A 21,114-nucleotide genomic window follows, 5' to 3' on the forward strand; every position below is an offset into this window, starting at 1 on the left:
ACTCGGACTTGTCAATATTTGCCTCTGCCGGACTCAGGTTCCAAAACTGGACTCGCTCTGACTCAAGCTCACGAAAACATTGCTCTTCTGCACTCGTGACCTTATCGAAGTCTGATCGATTCACGAGTGAGTTTGCCGACCTATGGCCACATGAGCTTCAAGCCTGTCATCAGAATTTGCCATTAGAAAAGCGCTTTGCGAAGAGTTGCATGGTTTGTTTTTCACTAAGTAATGGACCGGCAGTTTGATTTGAGTTTAGCTCACCACGTTGTGTGCGTTTCCCAGGCATTTTAACTGATTGATTGATTTCTTGACGAATTGATAAGTTAGTTTAATATCCTGAGGCCACACAAAGGTCATGAGGTATTTACTAGAGAGCTGTCAATTGAATCTGACCTTCTAGGCTTTCTTTCTTGCACTCGGCCCATGCATGCATGCAGCTAGTGTGGTTGTGTGGGAAATCCACGTCCTTGGGGTGATATAGTGTGGGTGATCATGTGGAATGTTACATACACATTGTGTATATTTCTGAATGAGTTGCATCTTGTACACTTGTTGGTGGTGACCACTCGGAATATTACACATGTATATTTCTGAATGAGCCATTGTCTTCTACACCTGTGAGTGGTGACCACTTGGAATATTACACATGTATATTTCTGAATGAGCCATTGTCCTCTGCACCTGTGAGTGCTTTGTGTAGAGAGGCAGCATTGGTGAAGCCCTCGTGGTGCTCTTGCAGCCACTTCTTGTTGGAGCGCCGGCGCTTGAAGGATCGCATCGTGATCCGGGGCGTACATGCTTCTCACTTGTGGTTGAAATAAATTGCGCATTGCTGGGGCGACGATTGGCTTACGCAATGTGTGAAGTAAGTTAGGCACATGTTTTTTTTTATCCATGTCCTATCATGAAGCAGACCAGCCCTGTGCAGTTTCCTCCACTAAAAAATGACAGTAACCCAAAATGTGCATGCTTGTTATGTTTGATACACATTTGTCTTTGAAACCATTATGAAGAGCTGCTGTAGAAGGTCCTAGAAAAGATCTGGTGAGTAAAGCACTTTCTTGAAGAATAACTTGACTTTCAACGGCAGCTGCTGCAACTTTGCCTGTCTTGAAAATCCGTGTATCACGATATTTTTACTGTTTCTACTACTCTAAACTAGTGCAGTATAACTGTGTCTTATTGTGTTACTGAATACTATTAGATAATGGAGCCAAGAAAGGTATAGGAAATAATAATTGTACTGTTTTATGTGTATTGCAGTAATTGTGATACAGATATTGACGAAAGTGAACAAAAAGTGTACAACAGTGCATGAAAATACAATCTGTCATTGGCAGGGGCCGAACCTGCAACCCTTGAATTGGAAGGTTGCAAGTTAGGTCCCTTTTAAATTCTCTTCATTCACTTTGCCGGTGTGATGCATTCACGATATTAAGTTCAGGTCACATATTCGGCAAGCATGGTTGTTTGGCCTAGTGGTCCAGGCACTTGCTTTCCGATTGGGTGGGGGAGACTCGTGTTCGAACTCCAGCCCCTGACCAGAAATTTATTTAGTTTACTGTATTAAGTCTTTGGTGCGTTCCAGCTGTGGCTAAGGAAGGTTTTTAGAAACACCACGATTTTAAGCATCTCGGGTCATTCTATGCAAGTTTCGCTTGAATATGAGTTTAAGATTGTAACGAGCAAGTTTGCGAGGAAAACCAACTTGAGAAGTTGATATTTCTATAAGCTGTTTCTAAATGTTTGGAGGTACTGAAACTTTGCAGTTTCTTTGACAGTTTCTTTGATGAATTAGAACCACAGGGCTGGTGTGGTATGCATCATTACATTGCAATGATAGTGAAGTACGATTTTATCTCTTAATTAGAGATATGCGGAGGATGGTAAGTTTCTATTTCTCATATGAGGTGTCCTCCATAAGCAGGGTGCCATGTTTGCCTGTTTTGTGTTTCCTGATCAATCCCTATTTCTATGCAGTGGCACAAGTTTCTCTCATACACAGTGTTCTCTCATGTGCTGCCCTGTGCCATTGTGGTTCGGCTCACTCGAACAAGAGCATTTCGAGATCAGAGGCCTCACCACGGGGTTTCAGAACTTCCCCGTCAGGGGTAGGGCCATGGAGGAAGAAATATTGAGAAGGCAAAACTCCCGTTAGAATATGTGTCTGGAGGCATCCAGATAATTACACGGAAAATATAAAAATAACATTCTCCGACAGAGACATATCAGTTGGTGGCGCCTTGTGGTGCAAAGCAGCAACCATGAAAAAAAGAAAATGCTGCCAGTCAAACACACACTGTGACTGCGGCAGAAAGTGAGCAGCACGTTCACCTGGTTCGCCGAAAAATGGAAACAGGGGCAGTTACCTTTTCTGCTGCACGACACCGCCAGCATGACTTGGCCCTCTGGCAATGTAACTTTATCTGATCGCCTCAAAGCTTGGATAGCGCCTCCTAAATGTTTCTTCCTCCGTGGGTAGGGCACATTGTACCCATGATGATTTCTCTCTATGCTTATTGTCGTGCGCAGGTAGTGGCTGCTTGTGAGGGGCAGCCTTTTCCAGAGCCCACTGAGGACTCCACCGGAAAGCTGCCCCACTTTGAGAATCTGTACAAGGCGATTCGTGAGGTGATGGAAAACCACGTACCAGCTGCCTTGGGAGACTGTGAGCTCTGGCTGATGCGTCGTCTGCTGTGGACCATAGGCAACATTATCTACACTTTCGACCTGGATGCTTCGAAGGAGGCCCTGTACCAGGCTCTCTGCTGGGCTGCTGTGAGTCTTGTGTTGCCCACCTTTCAATTTCTTTATGTGCCTATGTAGGACACGCAGAACCACCGAAACTGGCTGCACCAGCCGTCTTTCACCAGCTTGACTCGTTAAGCCATGCCTGCTTGTGCTGTGCTTGGTTATTGTCAGGAAATCTATGATTGTGGCTATGTACTTGAGGACGATATCCAGGCACGATATGCAGAGCCATGAAGTAAGAAATCATAGCCAATTTTCGTGAAGAACACTGTCGGCTTTTAGTCCATTCGACAACTGTGAGCACCAGCCATAGTGAAGCTGGTCATGCTGGAAATGGAAACTACGTAAGCTGTCCCCTGCTTCAGAATTTAGAGCACAAAGTATCAAGCCAGATCTTGCGTCTTTCAGTTTCAGTTTATTCAATTTATTTTACTTTCGTACAAAACATGCATGCTTACATAAACATACAGAAGGAGGTCCCAGAGCACTTCGCTGAAGGGAGACCTCCCGTCAGAAAATGTGATAATATGCACAAGTAAAATGCAGCTCTGACAGCAACGTGGAATAAGTTATACAAATAAATAGAATACAGAAAAAACAAATTTTAACAATCATAAGTACAATAAAACACTGCTTAGAACATATAAAAATAAAGAAAAAAACCCAAATAATATTGACCAAACGAACAGAGGAACGAAAAAAAAGCAAGAAAAAGATGAGCAGCTGTGGCACCATTAAGAGTGCATGAATATGAACAGGTGCAGATAATATTACACATCTTAGAATTCTAAGATATCCAGCAGAAAAGTGAATAATGTATTTTTAAAAATAGCTAATGATGAAGACTGCTTAACGTTAAGGGGAAGAGTGTTACAGGTTGATAATGACGTGAAATAACCGGAGTGTTTTCCATAATTAGTGTGGACTAATGGCAATAATAAATTGTTGTTAGCTGCAAATCTTGCGTGGTTGGTGTTTACTAGAACAGCGTCTATAAATATGTTTACTGAAGGAAGGTTCTTCATTATTTTAAATAACACTATGAATAAATTGTATTTAATAAGGTTGTCTAATGATAGGATTCTGTTATTATGAAGAATGTCGGACACACAGCAGCTGAACGAGCTGAACGTTAGTATACGGATGGCCTGATTTTGTAAATATTGTAGCGGTGCTATGTGTTGCATATGTGGTACCCCATGACGTGATGCAATAGTTCAGATGACTGTGAATGAAACAATAATACAGTGCTAGTAGTGTAGGTTTACTGAAATAGTACCTGGCTTTTATTAAAATTCTAATACCAGGAGAAATTTGCGCTTCAAATGGGCGATGTGTTTCTTAAATTTTAAGTTAGAATCTGAAGTAACACCGAAAAATGAATATTCATCAGCTGCACTAATGACATGAGAATCAAGAATGATAATGGCAAGGATTTCTGGTGTTCTGTGACTGGTATGAAAAAACATGAATGAAGTCTTGGTGGGATTTATCTTCAGCGAATTAAGGCGTCACCATGCTAAAATATTGTTCGAATCAGTATTCAACTTCGATGTAAGAGCAGTTAGTGATCGAACGCTAGCAAGCAATGTCGTGTCGTCGGCGTAAAGGAAAGCTTCTGTTTGTGATAGGTGATTAGGCAAATCATTTATGTAAAGTAAGAAAAAGAGTGGGCCAAGTATCGATCCCTGCGGAACACCCTTGTTTGTTATTTCGAAGTTAGAAAGCGAGGAAGCAACACACACAGCCTGTTGTCTGTCTGTTAAATAACTCTTTATAAGCTTCAGCACAGGCCCGTCGACCCTTACTGCCTGTAGTTTAGAAATGAGGATGTCATGATTGATGGAGTCGAATGCTTTCGATAGGTCTATGAAAACTGATCCTGCGTAGAAACCAGAATCAATGGCGCTTTTTATTTTATCTGTGAAAAAAAGTAAAGCGTAGTCAGTCGAAGAACCCGTCCTTTGTTAGATTTGAGGAAAGAATATTAAATTTTGAGAGGTATGTGGTAAGGCGTTTTTCAATGCACTTTTCAACGACTTTGCTAAAAAAAGGGAGAATAGCGATAGGACGATAATTTGAAATGCAAGCCCGGTCTCCTTTTTTAAACACAGGAATAATTTTAGCTTTTTTTAGCTGTCTTGAAAATATTCCACTCGTGAAGATTAAGTTGGTGATAAAGGATAAAGGGCTAGCGATGCAATGAGCGACTAATTTTATATTTGCTGAACTGATTTCATCTAGACCTGCGCACGTAACCTTTAAATGATTTATGACATTAATAATCTCGTCTGGGTCTGTTGGAAATAAGTACATTGATTGTAAGCAACGTTGAGGTGATACTTGATTATTGTTGTTTTCCTCGAAAGTGGGACCACAGAAGAATTCAATGAAAGCGTTGGCAATATCTAACGGTTTGGTATAGAAGCCACGTGCTGACTGATTCTTTCTTATGGGTTAATCCCGACTAGATCCGGACTAGAAAGAATTTATTATTTTCCATCGTCGCTTTGCATCAGAACCATCCTCAGCTATTCGACATTGGTAATATATTCTTTTGGCTTCTTTTAGTAGCTTGTTCAGTTGATTGCAGTAAACTTTATAGCGCGTTCTGAGTCGAATGTTGAAAGGACGCTTTTTAACTTTGCGATAAAGGTTATCTTTTTTGCGTAAACTAGTCAGAAGGCCATTTGTTAACCAGGGATTGTGCAACGCAGGGATATGTCTCCGGCACCTTACGATTTTGGTCGAATTTATGATACATTGTTTTATGCTGTTTGAAAATTCATTAAATGCAGAATCTACGTGCGATTCTGAGTTTATGGAAGACATAGCTTGGAAACCTGTGTATTATAGTCATCTTTGTTGATCACAGCTTTATTGAACTTATGACAAGGTTTATGTAATTGACAAGGAAGTTTAAAGAAGATAGGGAAATGATCCGTGATGGTATTCTCAAGTACACCGCAAACAGGAGGACACATATGATTAGAAAGTTTGTGGACGAGGACCCTAAAGTACATCTGGTTGGAACGGAAACCAATGATTCGAGGCCAAAACCACAAAGGCAGTCAGTGTAAGCAATAGTAGCGGCACTGCAGTCATCTAGCAAATTGATATTATTGTCACCAAGAATGAGAACATTTTTCTTTTCTGAAGATAATTTACCAAGCACAATGTTCAATTCATTGCAAAAAGCAGATACAGATGATGAAGGCGACCGATATAAGCAATTGATAATTGTTTGATTGACATCCTCCAATTCAATCCACACAGCTTCACAAGAAGGCTCGCGTGCGTTGTAATTGTCCGCTGCCGGTGTCCGTAACCACTGTCGCACAAAATAAAAAAATCGTAAATAAAAAACGTCAAGGACACCATGGAATTCGAACCCAGGTCCCAACCATGCTAGCCCAGTATTCTACCACTGAGCACGCTGGTACTTAAAGCTGCTTTGTAAACTGGCCTTAGGTACGCTTGATGTCGGGAAAGGAATCGCGTTAATATGAGTAATAAAGCGTTTCAGAAGAGGAAAACAACGAGAGGTTGCACAATTCGAATTGTGCAATGAGTGGGTGATCAAGTGCTCCAACCTATTACAAAAGCTTGGTCTTGTTCACCTATTTAAGTGTGGTGCATACCCACTATGAGCGATTGAGGTATTACAAAGGCTTCTGTCATAATTCTTCATCAGCCACAGCATTGAAAATTGCACAAAATTTCTTGCAAGTGTGCAGCGGGTGCTGCGATTCTCCAAAGAATCACATAGGATGGCGTGGTAAATGCCTGCCTACTATGCAAAGATTCATAGCTTAGTGGGTATCCTGCAAGTTTGCTTTCAGTAGCTACCTAAAGAGTGTGGAAAAAAACTCTGAAAGCCTGCTCCTCCAGCTTTCGCTGTGACAGTGCTGCACGTTCCGTGCAGGCCTGGCATATTTTGTTGCGACAGCAATTTTATGAATACTTTTGGCTGGATTTCGCCGTCAGCGGCGATGTCATGCACCGTACATGAATACGTATCTATATATATGAAAAGGCAAGAAAGATTAAAAGAAACTGGAAAAGATACTCTGACGTGCGGAATCGAACGTGGGACGTTCGCGTCGTGAATGCAAGGCGTTAGCCACTGAGGTGTACCTCCTTCATGGTTCAAATGGCAACCTATTTATACCTACCACTGTTGGTGGGCATCTCGGGAGGGGGGGGGGAACTATCGTGTTTTCAACATTATCAGCAAGATGGCGCAATGAGCGCGCCGCAGCTCTTATCTTGGGCACGGCGGACCCGGAGCGAACATGTGGCCTAAAACGCCATTCTTCCGCATTGTGCAGGTTTTCCTGTTCGGTCTGGCCGGAACGCACTGCGCAACCGACGTATCAACAGCCTACACGTGCCGTATGGATTCACCCAAGATGGGCCCTTGCATCGCCAGTAATTGCTACCCTGTCATCGAGCTTGCTCCGCCCCCTTCGCATCATGTGACCTCGTCTGCGTCCCCTATAAAAGTTGGCATCCAGAACTTCAGCTTCAGTGGGCACGGCGGACCCGGAGCGAACATGTGGCCTAAAACGCCATTCTTCCGCATTGTGCAGGTTTTCCTGTTCGGTCTGGCCGGAACACACTGCGCAACCGACGTATCAACAGCCTACACGTGCCGTATGGATTCACCCAAGATGGGCCCTTGCATCGCCAGTAATTGCTACCCTGTCATCGAGCTTGCTCCGCCCCCTTCGCATCATGTGACCTCGTCTGCGTCCCCTATAAAAGTTGGCATCCAGAACTTCAGCTTCAGTGGGCACGGCGGACCCGGAGCGAACATGTGGCCTAAAACGCCATTCTTCCGCATTGTGCAGGTGGGTACTCACTACTGTACGATAAGGAGCGATTGCCCTGGTCTTCTGGTCTTGCCGTGCCCCCATCAGTGCCTTTGTATTGCGTATGACGTTTACTGTGTATGCTCATTACTTCTGTGTGGGAATGTTGAGGTGAACCCTGGGCCTGTCGAGAAAATGCTGAAGGAGCTACTGGATGGTCAGAACAAAATTTCTTCGGACATAGCTGCAATAAAGGCGCAACAAGAAAACATGGAAAAAATTATTTCCGATTGGAACTCGCGTTTCGCTGTACTGGAACAACGTACTGCCTGTATTGATGCTCTGAAGGTGACAGTGGCCACGCTTGAAGCTAAAATTACTGATCTTGAAGACAGGAGCAGGCGGTCCAACCTAGTTGTTTTCGGCATACCTGAGCCACCGGAAGAAACCGAGGACATGCTGAAAGAAGCTGTACTCACTGAGGTTTTTGAACATAAACTTGAGGTCAAATGCAAATCAGTAGGTAGAATTCACAGATTAGGCAAGCCCGGTGGCAGTCGCCCAGTTATCGTATATTTTCAGGATTACAATGAAAAGCAGCAAACTATATCGAATGCCCATAAGCTAAAGGGTACAGATATTTCTGTTCAAAATAACTATTCTAAGGAAACACTCCGTAAACGTAAACTACTCTGGAACAGCGCCAAAGAAGAAAAGAGACAAGGCAAGAAGGTTAATCTTGTACATGACAAACTTATGGTTGATCGGGATAGGTATGTATGGGATGACTGCAAAAACTCGAGGATTAAAATTGCCAGTTCCCAGTCCAGTTAACATAAAACATGACCTGAACGCCCCGATTCTAAACAACTGCGCCTCCTAAATATTAACGCACGCAGCATCGTTAATAAATCTGAGCAACTGGAGTTCATTCTTCTTGGCAATAGTCCGCACATTGTTGTTATCACGGAAACCTAGTTGTGTGACGGTATCAGCGATGATGTCGTTTTCCCCTCCTCCTATCGGGTGTATCGTCGAGATAGAAATCGTAGCGGAGGCGGTGTTGCTGTGCTCGTAAAATGTGCTCTTGATGCGACGCTTCTTAATCAGATCGACGACCACGAAAGCCTTTCTTTGAAGGTATCCTTCTGTGGGCGTTCATTTATCTTTGCTGTGTATCGTGCACCTGACTCGCCTCCTCGGTTTCTGCATGACTTACACGAACACATGGCGTCATACAAGCATGACAGAATATTTCTTGTGGGCGATTTCAACATGCCTAACGTAAATTGGGACTCCGCTTTTGCCAGTGTCGGACAATCCCCGCAAACCCCGTATCTACTAGATATAATGATGTGCCATGATTTGCGCCAGGTGGTGAAGCAACCAACACGTGTCGGCATGACCTGTGCTTCTGTACTTGACCTTGTTTTTGTAAGTCAATCAATACAAAATTATTATGTCTGCATTGAAAATGGTCTTTCTGACCACCATATGGTGTCTTTTTCATGCTCTGTGGAAAAAGTGTGTACTGTGCCTCGAGGTAAATGTATTCGCGTCAAAAATTTTTCCCGTGCCCATGATGAATCTGTGTTAGATTATTTAGAACTCCGCCTAAGCAACTTCCACGGTTCTAACACTGCCCAATGTGGGATACTTTCAAGAACATGTGTCTTCACTGTATCGAACATTTTGTTCCAGACAAGGTAAAAAAAACGCGTAAGCTAACCCCTTGGATTTCACGGGATATTTTACACTTGAAAAGAAAATTAAAACGCCTGAAGCGAGGAGTGTCCTCTCGTGACATCATTCAAACCACTCAATTAGCCCTTAATCAAGCCGTAGCAAGCGCTAAACGAAGTTATTTTGAGCACGAGTTGCCGAATTTCATTCGATCTGCTCCGCAGAAATTTTGCAACTTCTTGTCGAACAAAAGAAAACCTATTGAAAAATTACGTCACGATAATGCGCTCCTCGTTGATAAGACAGACATTGCTGAGCATTTCAACGCTTATTTCCACGGTGTATTTTCGACAGTACATGAGCCTATGCCCCAAATTGTTTCCAATTGCAGAATCAATGCTGATATTGTGTCTATATCTGGTGTGATTTCTATGATGCTTAACCTAAAAACTAAGTCTTCACCTGGTCCTGACGGGATACCGAACGTTTTTCTTTCCCGTTATGCTGAAGCATTATCACCCTTTCTTGTGGCAATTTTCAACACATCATTATCTTCTGGTGTCCTACCCTTTGATTGGAAAGTCGGACGCATTGTTCCCGTGTTTAAAAAAGGTGATGTCATGGTTCCTGGTAATTATCGTCCCATTTCATTAACATCATCTTGCTGTAAAACTTTAGAACATATTATAGCTAACTACATTTCCAAGTTTCTCAACGATAACGGTTTATTATCCTGCTTCCACCATGGTTTTAGAAAAGGATTTTCTACTGTCACTCAATTAACCTCTATTGTTCACAGTTTTTGCCGGCATCCTTGATAAGACTGGCTAGGTCGACGTAATTTTCCTGGATTTTCGAAAGGCCTTTGACCTTGTTCCACATTCGCAACTCATGCTCAAACTACAGGCAATTGGACTTCCGGCCTTTATAACAAACTGGATTATTTCTTATCTATCTGACCGCACGCAATATGTTAGTATTGATGATAAATGTTCCAAATCTTTACCCGTCACATCTGGCGTTCCGCAAGGTAGTGTACTAGGCCCTCTTTTGTTTCTTATATATATTAATGATATTGTTGATGTGATTACCAGCCCAGTACAAATTAGACTATTTGCGGATGATTGTATTCTTTTTAACGAAATAACTTGCCACGAGGATCAAATTCAATTAAATTCTAACCTTCTTAGCATACAGGCATGGTGCACAAAGTGGAATATGAAGTTAAATGCCGAAAAATCGGTCTTCATGAAAATTACTAAAAAGAACAGCTTGTCGTTTTCCTATGAGCTTCCTGAACGGCCGCTTTGTGAAGTCAGTTGTTACAAGTACCTTGGTGTCACCATTACAAACAACCTAAGCTGGAATCAGCACGTTTCCAACGTCTGTGCGTCCTCTTTTCGCAAGCTCTGCCTTCTCAGACACAAACTTAAATTAGCTCCTCCAAGTGTTAAACTTCTTGCATACACATCGATTATTAGACCGAAACTCGAATACGCATGCTCAGTTTGGGACCCGCACAAGCAAAAAAATATTCAGGCTCTTGAAATGATACAGCGCAAAGCGGTTCGCTTTATCTACTCAAAATATCGTTTATCAGACTCGCCTACTACTCTCATGAAAGAGCACGGGATCCAAACGTTGCAGGCACGACATAAAATAGAAAGGCTTAAATTTCTTTACCAGCTTAAGAGCAACAAACTCGGCATTAGCCCTGATCAGTTTATTCAGCCATTGACTTCTCGGCGTACACGACATCGACACGCTGCATCCCTGACCCCCTACAGCGCCAGAACAAACGTCTTCAAATTTTCCTTCTATCCACGCACCATATCTGACTAGAATGATCTGCCCATATCTGTTGTCTGTAGTATTGATGGGATTGAACATATAGAAAATTGAGACAGTATGTTTCTTTTTCTTTTTAGAAGTTGCTGTATTTTACCTTGTATTGTCGGTTTGTTTATACTTGAGTGATTATGCCCCTCCTGCTTGGGCCCCTTGTGGGGCCTGCAGTATGTCATAAATAAAATAAATAAATAAATCTTTCACGCGTACTTTGGCACGCGAGGAGAATAAGAGGGTGTACGCTCCATCGCGTGCCTTTATCTTGCAGTGGGGAGGATTGTACGCCTTGGCTAGCCTTTGGATATCGCCGGAACAATTCTGTTGTGGTTACCGAGCGCACAAAGGTCACCGCAATCGTTGCACAGCCTCCGTTTGCGAAAAGGGGGCGCTTTTGAGAAACAGCGAAGTAACAACTGAGGCGCTTATTCGCGTTGATCTGTACCTGTGAGTACGTTTCGTGTCATTTGTGCGTGAGAAACGCGAGGCACATCTCGATCTGCTTGCAATTCTGGGCTTGACCTTCCAATTTGTTGTTTCTTTCGCATGCATTGCTTCGCCTTTGCGGCAAAACTGTGACTTTTTTCTTTTTTTGTGGCATTCCACGCGGTGTCTTGTCATTTCTTTTTTTTTCTTGTATTTAAAGAAAGCCCGCAAAACATGAAGTGAAACCATTTGGCTGCGCTCATGCGCTACCATATGGCAGCATGCTCAGTTATATTGGGAACAAGACAGCCATGCACATGGACCATCAATGTATCGCTTATTAGGAATGAAAGCGTTTCTTTGCCACGTTGGGCCTTCAAAAACGCTGACTCACTGTCAAGCTAGTGGCTAGAGCCGTTCTGTGGCCATGGTTTCCGCGCATGGTTCTTCACTCAAAGCACGGTTAATTGTAATACGGTTGTGCATGAGGGTCATGTGTTTTTTTATAGTTCTTATCATATGGACTTTTTTAAACACTGGAAAAAATCACCATGCTACATGTTATTGAAAACCTCGGTCATTTATTTTGGTATGCCCATTACAACGTTCCGATAAGTAAGTGGCTCTAAAGCAAGAAATAAAATTTTGCATGTTTGATCTTGGTTATAATACCGGACTGTTTCACGTAGTCCGGTTTGGCGGGAGGAAGCTTGCCATGTGCAGAAGCTCCGCACCCATAGCTTTCCTTTCATTGTGGAGAAATGTAGTCTGCGAGGTATACTTTCAGGTTTTTTTTAGCCAAAAAAGGATACTGAAGAAAAACAGAAAAATATCAACATTCTACTTGGGCACCAACACATCAACATTCTGCTTGGAAGTAGAAACTGTGCCGATTTCGCGTATTTTCGAACATTTCCCTCTATGCTTGGCCAATTGTCAGCGAGACTGCACGCGATGATGAGCCGTGACGTCACACTCACCGAAGTGCATGCAAGGTGCACGTCCTCCTCTTCTTTTCCTCTACTTCTCCTTTCATCCCACTCTCTCTCTTCTGCAAAAGCACTGGTAAAGCACAAAAGCTTTACTCCAGCCAGGAGCATTGTTCACTATCAATATTGCTTGCATTGGTTATGGGAACCGATGTGGAAGCTGAGAGGGTTGGGAGACGCAGGCGATAGCCAGCATTGCTGGCATGCTCGTCACATCCTCTAGTTCACGGTGTGGTACTAGGTGCAGCAGTTTGTCAAAAATGCAATTTGTTATTTTACTTCAGTTTCATCCTGAAGAGAACGTTGTGTCTATCAATTTCGGAGTCCAGTACGTCAATTTATCTAAAAGTCTTGGTGGTGAAAATTCTGCTCAGTACTTGTTTAATGCATTTTGTCATCATGCAAAGTGCTATACAATCATTATTGCCCTGCTGAGTGTAGTATGGAGTGCTGTGTTGCCAATGCTGCTCTTTCCACACCTAAGGCAGCAAACACTGTTTCACGGTGCAGGCACAGCCTGCTGATGGCTACTCGAAGCCCGCTGGCCAGAATGAGAAGCAGTGCCAGGGTTTGCCATCCCAGGACACTATGCAGCGTTGCCTCAACTTCCCCAGCATGAAGGAGTGCAAGGACGGCCTGCGGTCTTCGTGGAACCCGCTCCAGATGCCCCCAAACGTCATCCAAACTCAGTGGGGCGCGATCCAGGAGTACCTAGCCCAGAATGCCTCCCGCCTCGAATGCGTCATGAGTTCGCTTCCGAAAAAGGAAATTCCGTCAACTTTCTCTGTCACTGCTGCCCGCAACGTCAGGGCCTTTCGCAAGAAGACGGACTCCCGGTGTTTGGAGGCATTCAATGGTTGGACGAACTAATCTTGCTGTACCCTGTGATTTGTGCCGTTTGTTGACATAAATAAAATTCAGGTTTTTTATAGGTTTTTTGAGCAATGCACATAGTCTCATAGCTTTTGTGTCTTCTGTCTCTTCACAATGAATGGTCAAGGCAGATTCTACATGTTGTTTAAATTTATTATAATTTATATGTACTCCATTCTGACTGCATGATGATGTTATAGGACAAACAATATCAAATATTACTGGCAAGTGATCGCTGTTTGTGGCACATTTCAATACAGTCTGTGACAAACTAGTGAGAAAGGAACTAACATAACTTAAATCCAGTGATGAGCGAGACAGGCCACTAATAAATGTAGGTGTTCGGGAATGGAGGCACGATAAATCGTTATCTGCTGTCCACTTCCACAACCGTTTATCACAACGATCGGTTCAAAAACCCGACAGGTATGGCAGGAATTGAAATCTCCCACCAAAATTTTATCTCTAAGACAAGATGTCAGTGCAATGTCCAAACATTGTGTGTCTAGAACCCCTGTAGGGAAGTGTGCATTGAGTAGTAAGAAAGGCAGGCAACATGTCAAAAGTGATTTCTAAGGTGAAAATTTCGCTTTCCGGTGACATATGCTTATAGGCAATTGTAGCCTTTATACTTATTTTATTATTAATAAAAAATAGCAGCCCACCTTTCAATGGACAGTCCAGACGGAAAGATTTATATCTATTTAATTGAAAGATCTCATGTGTTGAAAGCGAGGTTTCTTGTAATGCAATTATATCTGGATTGAATTTCGATTCTAAGAATGATAAATTGGTTATTGCTGAATGAATTGATTGGCAATTCCAGTGAAGAATTTTAGGTGACTCTGTGGGTTGGCTAAAATGGTTTCGGTGACTGCCTCATTTAAGATACTTTCTTTTAGAAAATCGGCTTTAGATGGGCTGTGCTTTTGGTATTTCTTGGACTTTGAAGGGCTAGGTTGAGTACCTTTTTTTGCTCAAAGGGGATCTTAAGCGCTTTAGTGATCGGGGGTCTATCTCCATTTCATTTGATTCCGGCATGTCTTCCCCGGTAGCTTCACTTTGACCGAGAGTGAGTTCAGTAGATGCACTCTCGACTTGGCATGTCTTCCCTGGTAGCTTCGCTCTGACCGAGAGTGAGTTCAGCAGATGCATTGTCGACTTGAGCACCCTGCTACGAGGTATCTGAGACTACCTCATTTGAAGGTCCTTTGCTTTCGCTGTTTCGACTAGGTGGGCTGAGATTTTCAGCTGTGCCCAATAAGTGGGCCATCTGGTTCGTGAGCATATGGGTCAATGTTTCATAAAGGCTTCCAGCTAGACATTCTATCACCTTTTCCATTGCTTTATTAATTGCTTCCGCAATAGAAGCAGAGAGCGACCCTTCCATTGCTGGTATATGACGGGCTGTAATGCTAGCATAATCTAAGTTTCGTGCTTGAATTTCAGCTACTGCTTCCTTAGGAGAGCATCGCCTATGTTCACCTATTTCAAGAATTTGCAGTTCACGAGCCTTTGCAGGACAGTTTGAAAAGTCTGCAGCATGAGCTCCTTGACCTAAGCAACGCTTTTCATTGTTACCTTTACACTCTTTAGAATCGCACCCTTCTCCACATACTCTGCACCTGACAGCAGACCTGCAACCTTTCATGGTGTGCCCATAATGCCAGCACCTAACGCATTGAAGAGGGCGAGCGGAGAGTGCTTCGACTCGGTAAATAATAGGCCATGCCTTAATTTATGATGGTCGGACTGCTCCCGCAAATGTCACTATGACGGACTTGGTTGGTATTTTCTTCTTGTCAACAAATTGTGCACACCGATAAACTTATATACAGTCGCCGACCGATTTTTCGGACCTGGCGGGGACCGAAAAAAAGTACGAAAAATCGAACAGTCCGAAAAATTCGTTTTCGCCAAAAATCTGAAGTTTATTGCATCAGGCAGGTTTAAAAAAGTCCTTGATGCTGCCTTGCCTCAAACTACGCTTGGAGGCAATTTGGTTTGCCCGTATTTGCGCCAAGGTGACATCGTCGCCATAAACGCTCGACAAAATTGTCACCGCGTTGGCGATCTCCGCCGCCGACGGCTGCGGGCGGTCGTCGTTGTCGTCATCCGAGCCGCTCTCCGGCTCCGGGACAACCTGGCGAAGAATTTCGTCGTCAGTGGCCTCCGCGCACGAAACAATGTCGTCGTCCGCACGAGTGAAGTCTTTAAATGTCATTGTCGCAGGTAGAGAATCCTTCTTTCGCCTCCTCCCCGTGCGATGTGATGACGATAGTGCTGACCGAAGACGAAAAAACGGCATCCATCACCGCCTCTTTTAAAAAGCAAACACGGCCTCCGAAACTTAAAATATGGCGTGCGCATTCCAATCTCGGAGGCAGGAAAAGCATCAGAAGATCAAGCTTAGCCAAGCCGACAGAAAATCCAACATGGCGGCGTTCACAATGGCTTGGGGCGTGGCACAAAACGAGCGATTTAGTCCGAAACATCGAACTTTCAGGGGCAAATTCGCCCGAAAAATCGGTCGAAACAATGCATTAGCTCTATGGGATCCCTGACGGTGCATTTATAAAGTCCGGAATATCCAACAAGTCCGAATTTTTTGAGTCCGGAAAATCGGTCGGCGACTGTAACACCTGCTAGGGAAAACAGTTCTAGAATTTCAGTTGGTGTCAAGTTGACGTCAACGCCACGGACTAGACCTCTGGAACATGCTAAATGCGGTGAAATAAACACGCTCATCGGATTAGATGCAAATATAGTGCACTTTAGAAGATCTTGCACGCAGGACTGGACAGGAGAAAAGCAGAGTATACTCCCTTTGCCGAACTGGCGGACCTCGGTGATGAACTGGAAGTGGGCCGTCGGTGATCGCAATTCCGTTTGTATCACCTTTGGGTTTTTCAACCAAATGATGCCCTCATTGGCATTGGTAGGAACTAGCGCCACAGGAACAGATGATATGCTGTTCCACAAAAAAACATCTACTGGCAACTCCTGCGAAGGAATGGACGCACACCAGAGGAAAGTCTCTGATTCCGGCGAAGAATAGGACATTCTCTCTGGTCGAAACTGCACAAAAATGCTTCTCGACCAACTATTCCACTCTAAAAAACTATGAAATCCCTGTAAAATAAAGCACTACTCAATCCTTGGCCAAGACCCCTCTGGCTGAAGTGTTCTGCTTTTTTTTACTATCCCCCTCTCCACTCACCTTCATTTTTTTCGTACGTCTATGGGGTTGAGTTCAATAGGTGTAAAATATTCAAATCATTTGCATTTTCTCGCACCTTTTTTCGAGAAACTTGGACAGGTGATGGGCCATTGCATCTGGAGGCTTTCTTATATGTTGGACACTTTTTCTTATTTTAGCAGTCCTTCTCTCTATGCTAGAACAAATGATATTTGTTAACTTATGACCTTAGGATGCCAAATAATTACTCACAAGAGAAACGGTACGTGTTTATTTATGACATATTTGAGATCACTTACTTCTGACACATATTTGTCATGACATACTTCCCTATTACTTTGAAGCGGCCTTGAAACACTTTTTCAAGTAATTATGGAACGGATTCACTATAAGAGCTTATTGCCTCGCAAATTCAAAAATTTGCGGCAACAGTTTTAAGAATCCGTCCACTACGAGTGGAGTTACAAAGAATTGGCAGACTCTGCAATTGCGTTCTCTCTTCTCTCATCCCTGCGAAAGCACTGGAAGCTAAGCAGGGAGGAATGGCAGGGGCAAAGAAAGTACATCATACAATACTTCTTGTGACCTTGAGCACTTTTTCTTTTTTTCTTCAAACACACGGCCTTTTCTGCACGCACGCGTGGACAAGTTGCGGCCTCCTGCGGCAATCCTTGTAACGATCGAAAACTCCATGTTCAAATCAGCCAATGGCTGATAGATGGCCTTCTACATGCAATTTTTTAGCGTATTCCGTCATTTATCGAGAGGAGAGAAAGCAATTTTTAGCTGACTTTGATCATTTATTGTGAATTCCAGGCTGTGTGCTGTGCTATAATACTTGGCTCACTTGTTCTCAAGAGCCTCTACTACCGATTGGCAGTCTTTCCAGACCATGCTCAAAAATTATTGCAGGGCCCCTTTAAGAAGTCAAATTACTTGCACCTTCTAAACTTCAAGTGTTTCTGGCTCTCCCTTTGGACACTCCTATTTTTGTTAAAACATTCAAGCAGAAGCGCATACACGTGAGCAGAAAAAAAATGAACTACTTTTGCAGGCAGTTCTTTGCTGAGAATTTCACAGCCAACTCTACCCAGCTTGATTTCTGCCAAGAGCTCAATGAAATCATGTATGCTGAAGGAGTGCAATTTTTTATCGGAAAAAACAAGAAAGCAAATGCATCCTTCAAAGTTTTCACCAGTCTGGCACGATTTTCACAAGGATACAGTAAGCCTCCCCTGTCAACTGCACTTACTGTTCGGTGTGACAATATCTTCGAATTTCTTGGAGGCAAGAGCATAAATGCACTTATTACAAAGCCTTTTTGCTGAACTCTTTGCAATAAAGCCAGCAACGAAATAATTGAGACAGCTGTCACTTTTATGAACGACATAGATACTGTGATCACCAATAGACTGCAGCGTAGACCTAACACTGTCAACATCTCTAAATTCCAACATGTCTTCTAAGATATCTCGTATGCTGAAAATATAATCACTTCAGACTGGCGACAAAGTATTAAGCGGAGCTATTACAAGCTCTGCTACGGAGTTCCCACTCTTAGGTCGTCTCGCAAGATTATAAAAATATAAGCAATTTACAGTTACTAGGAACTGTGAGGGATTGAAATGGGCATTACTATTGCAATATTGCAGAATAAACACCCCCAAAAAAAACCTTCCTGTTAGTCCTGGCTCAGCCGGGTAGTTAACATGTACCTGATTAGCATGGTCAGTTTGCTGACTCGTCAGCAAACTGACCATGCTGATTTATGCAATGGTCAGCAAACTGACCCTGAGCTGGTTTGCAGAACCCATGCAAGAACACGTGGTCAGGCGAAGATGAAGCATCTGAAAGAGGCAACGGAGCAGCACAGAGAGAACCAACGAGCCCAAGCATGCGTGGTGAGCACTTATTAGTACAACAGCACCCCTTGGGGCGGCCAAAATTTTCACTGCATTTCGCACGCCCTCTCCCATGACAAGAATGCTTCACCCATCACACTACCTTCCTCTAGCCACCGTATCAGCGCTGGAGTTTCCACGACTACCCTAGCAGTCAAAGCGCACACTTCTCAGCTGCTCCCGCAGGCCAGAGTGGCAGCTGGTAGAGGCGGTGCGGGAGCGCATCGCTGTAACAAAACCAAATGGCTCTGGCGGTACTGCTACGTATTCAAATGCAACAATATATAAATAGAGGGGGACGTCTAGAGTAAAGGGAGGACGTAAAAAAAGGAGGCGGCGTTGCATCCAAGCAGAAAAACGAGCAAAATTTTGTTCTCGCTCTCCTGTCTAGTGCTGTCGGGCTCATTTCTAAACCGAATGGCACGTGTCTGCTATATTTATTCAATAGTGAAGACAGCCACCAGTGAAAACCAGGGCCAAACAGTCGAGTTTAAACGGGGTTTTGCCGGAAATAGAACGAGCGTATTATGCAACATGCGGCATATGTAAACTTTTTTTTTTGATGTGGTTGCTGAGCGTTGAGTCGTACACTTCAGAACTAACAAATTTTCCATGCATCCATTCATCTGACCACCACCACCAAACTCTATCTGATGCTCCCAGGTGAAGTGAATGATACAATAGGCAGGTAGTATTTATTTTAGAGAGTTGCGTGCAAAGTAAAGCTGTCTTGTCCACAAAACTTTTGCGGGACCACGTTCACGAACACCTCTGAACTGTTCTAAAAAATTAACTCGGTGCCGAGATGCTTCTGTTTAACTTAACTTGTGCAAAAGACAGGGTTCTTGTTACGAACAAAGCAGTGGACTACTCGAAGCTTAGATTTCTGGAGTCAGGCAATGCGGTAAGCGTTTTTCTCACTGTCTGCCGTGGCTAAGTAATATAGAAATTTATGCTTTGATAGAGAAGCATGAAATGTACTCGATTTTCACTCGTTTATTTCGCCTACTACAGAGTTTGAGTTTTTCCGCTTGCCTGTGTCGGCATAAAATGAAGGTGTCTGTTGAACATCACTAATTGCTAGGCTTTCATGTGCCAAACAAGATACCATTTGGAGGTATGCTGTAGTGTGCGTATCAAGATTGTGACTGCTTGGGGTTTTCCAATCATATATCTTGGTTCACGGGTGTGCAAAGTGCGGCCGCTGTGGTCGCTAATCTATCCTGTGCCCCCAAGAATAGCAGTGCGACACCACACGTGCTACCGATACAGCATCGTCCAGAAAGTGGGACACCACTCTCCGGAGTCCGGACATAACATCACAACTTTGGGCTTTCCAGATCCAGAGGGCCCATGATGCGGCACTAGGTCTAAACCTTACTGTCTTACCGTGGGAGCGGCCCACCGTGTGCTATGGCGCACGCCTTCGGACTTTCACAATAGTTTTCCCAAACCAAACCAAAACCACACGTGCTATGCTGCCACAGTGGTTTGCCTGATCAACGTCCCCCTGCATAGATACCGTGGACAGGGCGTACAAACGATGCCTTTGTTTTTGTTTTACTGCATATGTTGGCAGCGTGGTATCGTCGTAGCACGGATTTATCAATGGGGGCATGTCAGCAAGCACAAACATTAGCGCAAAACCCAGCCCACAACCAGAAAATGAGAACAAGGGAGTTGTCATCACGGCACAGCACTGTCTCTTCGATACCATATGTATAGACGCCGTCCACCTTGCAGGGCGGCTTCTCTCCGCTTTTTTAGTGCTTTTTATGTGAGAGTAGCCTTCGGACCAAGTTATTTTTCTAGACCACAGTGCAGTATTACTGGCGAAATGGCTTTTCGAGCCGCTCGTTCCAAAATGAAGCACGGAAGTGGCGCACGCGTGTGCTCTCAGAGTGGTACACTGCGGCTGGTCGTCTGGGCGCGAGCAGCTAAGTTGTGTCGCAACTCTCCGCCAGGTGCTCTTTTCTGGCACGCCGCCTTTCCAGAGCTGGTCCCATATAAGTGGCACACCGAAAAAGAGCACCTGGTGGAGAGTCGCAACACAACTCAGCCGCTCGTGCCCAAACAACTGGCCGAGGTGGCGCAGTGTACCATGGAGAGAAAACGCGCATGTGCCACTCCTATGCTTCATTGTAGAACCAAGAGCTCGAAAAGCCTTTGCGCAGGTAATACTGCACTGCGGTTTAAAAAAACAACTTTGTCCTAAGGCTACTCTCACATAAAAAACAGAGAGAAGCCATGCAATACGAACTGCGTCTATTCATATGGCATAGAAGGGACAGTGCTGTGCCGTGATAGCGCGACGATATCACGCAGCTTACATCTGTAGTAAAACAAAACAAACAAAGGAAGTGGCAGCTGCGTCTTTTTTTTCTGGCATCGTATATACGCCATGTCCACGGTATGTATGCACAGGACATTGATTAAGCAAAGCACCGTGGCAGCATAGCACGTGTGATGTCGCGCTCCTATGCTCGAAGACGCGGGTTAGATTCGAAGGCATGGCGGAGACACTTCGATGGGGGTGAAATACAAAGAACCCCCATGAACCTATATATATCTGACGCTATGATGAATGGGCGACGTGGCCTGGCTCATACCCCATGTTTATTCTATTCTAC

At 43.9% G+C, this 21,114-nt stretch overlaps 2 protein-coding genes across 3 annotated transcripts in view; one reads left to right on the forward strand and one right to left on the reverse strand.

Moving 5' to 3' along the window:
• Window positions 1-21,114, reverse strand: part of LOC142776612 (uncharacterized) — a 47,970-nt gene that overhangs the window by 2,185 nt on the left and 24,671 nt on the right. The window lies entirely within an intron of this gene.
• Window positions 1,944-13,420, forward strand: LOC119185806 (uncharacterized). Of its 2 annotated transcripts, none has more exons than XM_037434679.2 (2): window positions 1,944-2,781; window positions 13,022-13,420. In XM_037434679.2, exons 1-2 carry the CDS (start codon window positions 2,464-2,466, stop codon window positions 13,379-13,381), a joined length of 678 nt encoding a protein of 225 aa, XP_037290576.2. In that variant the 5' UTR covers window positions 1,944-2,463; the 3' UTR covers window positions 13,382-13,420. The 2 variants fall into 2 exon arrangements, with proteins under 2 accessions (XP_037290576.2, XP_075736686.1); XM_075880571.1 differs by lacking the exon at window positions 1,944-2,781 and adding an exon at window positions 7,076-7,607.

Source organism: Rhipicephalus microplus, chromosome X (assembly GCF_043290135.1).
Source record: "Rhipicephalus microplus isolate Deutch F79 chromosome X, USDA_Rmic, whole genome shotgun sequence".
NCBI lineage: Eukaryota > Metazoa > Arthropoda > Arachnida > Ixodida > Ixodidae > Rhipicephalus > Rhipicephalus microplus.

Coding starts and splice junctions, on each gene's coding strand:
- LOC119185806 (XM_075880571.1), top strand. CDS start 7,152: ATGGATTCACCCAAGATGGGCCCTTGCATCGCCAGTAATTGCTACCCT. Junction 7,608..13,021: donor CATTCTTCCGCATTGTGCAG/GTGGGTACTCAC, acceptor TTCACGGTGCAG/GCACAGCCTGCTGATGGCTA.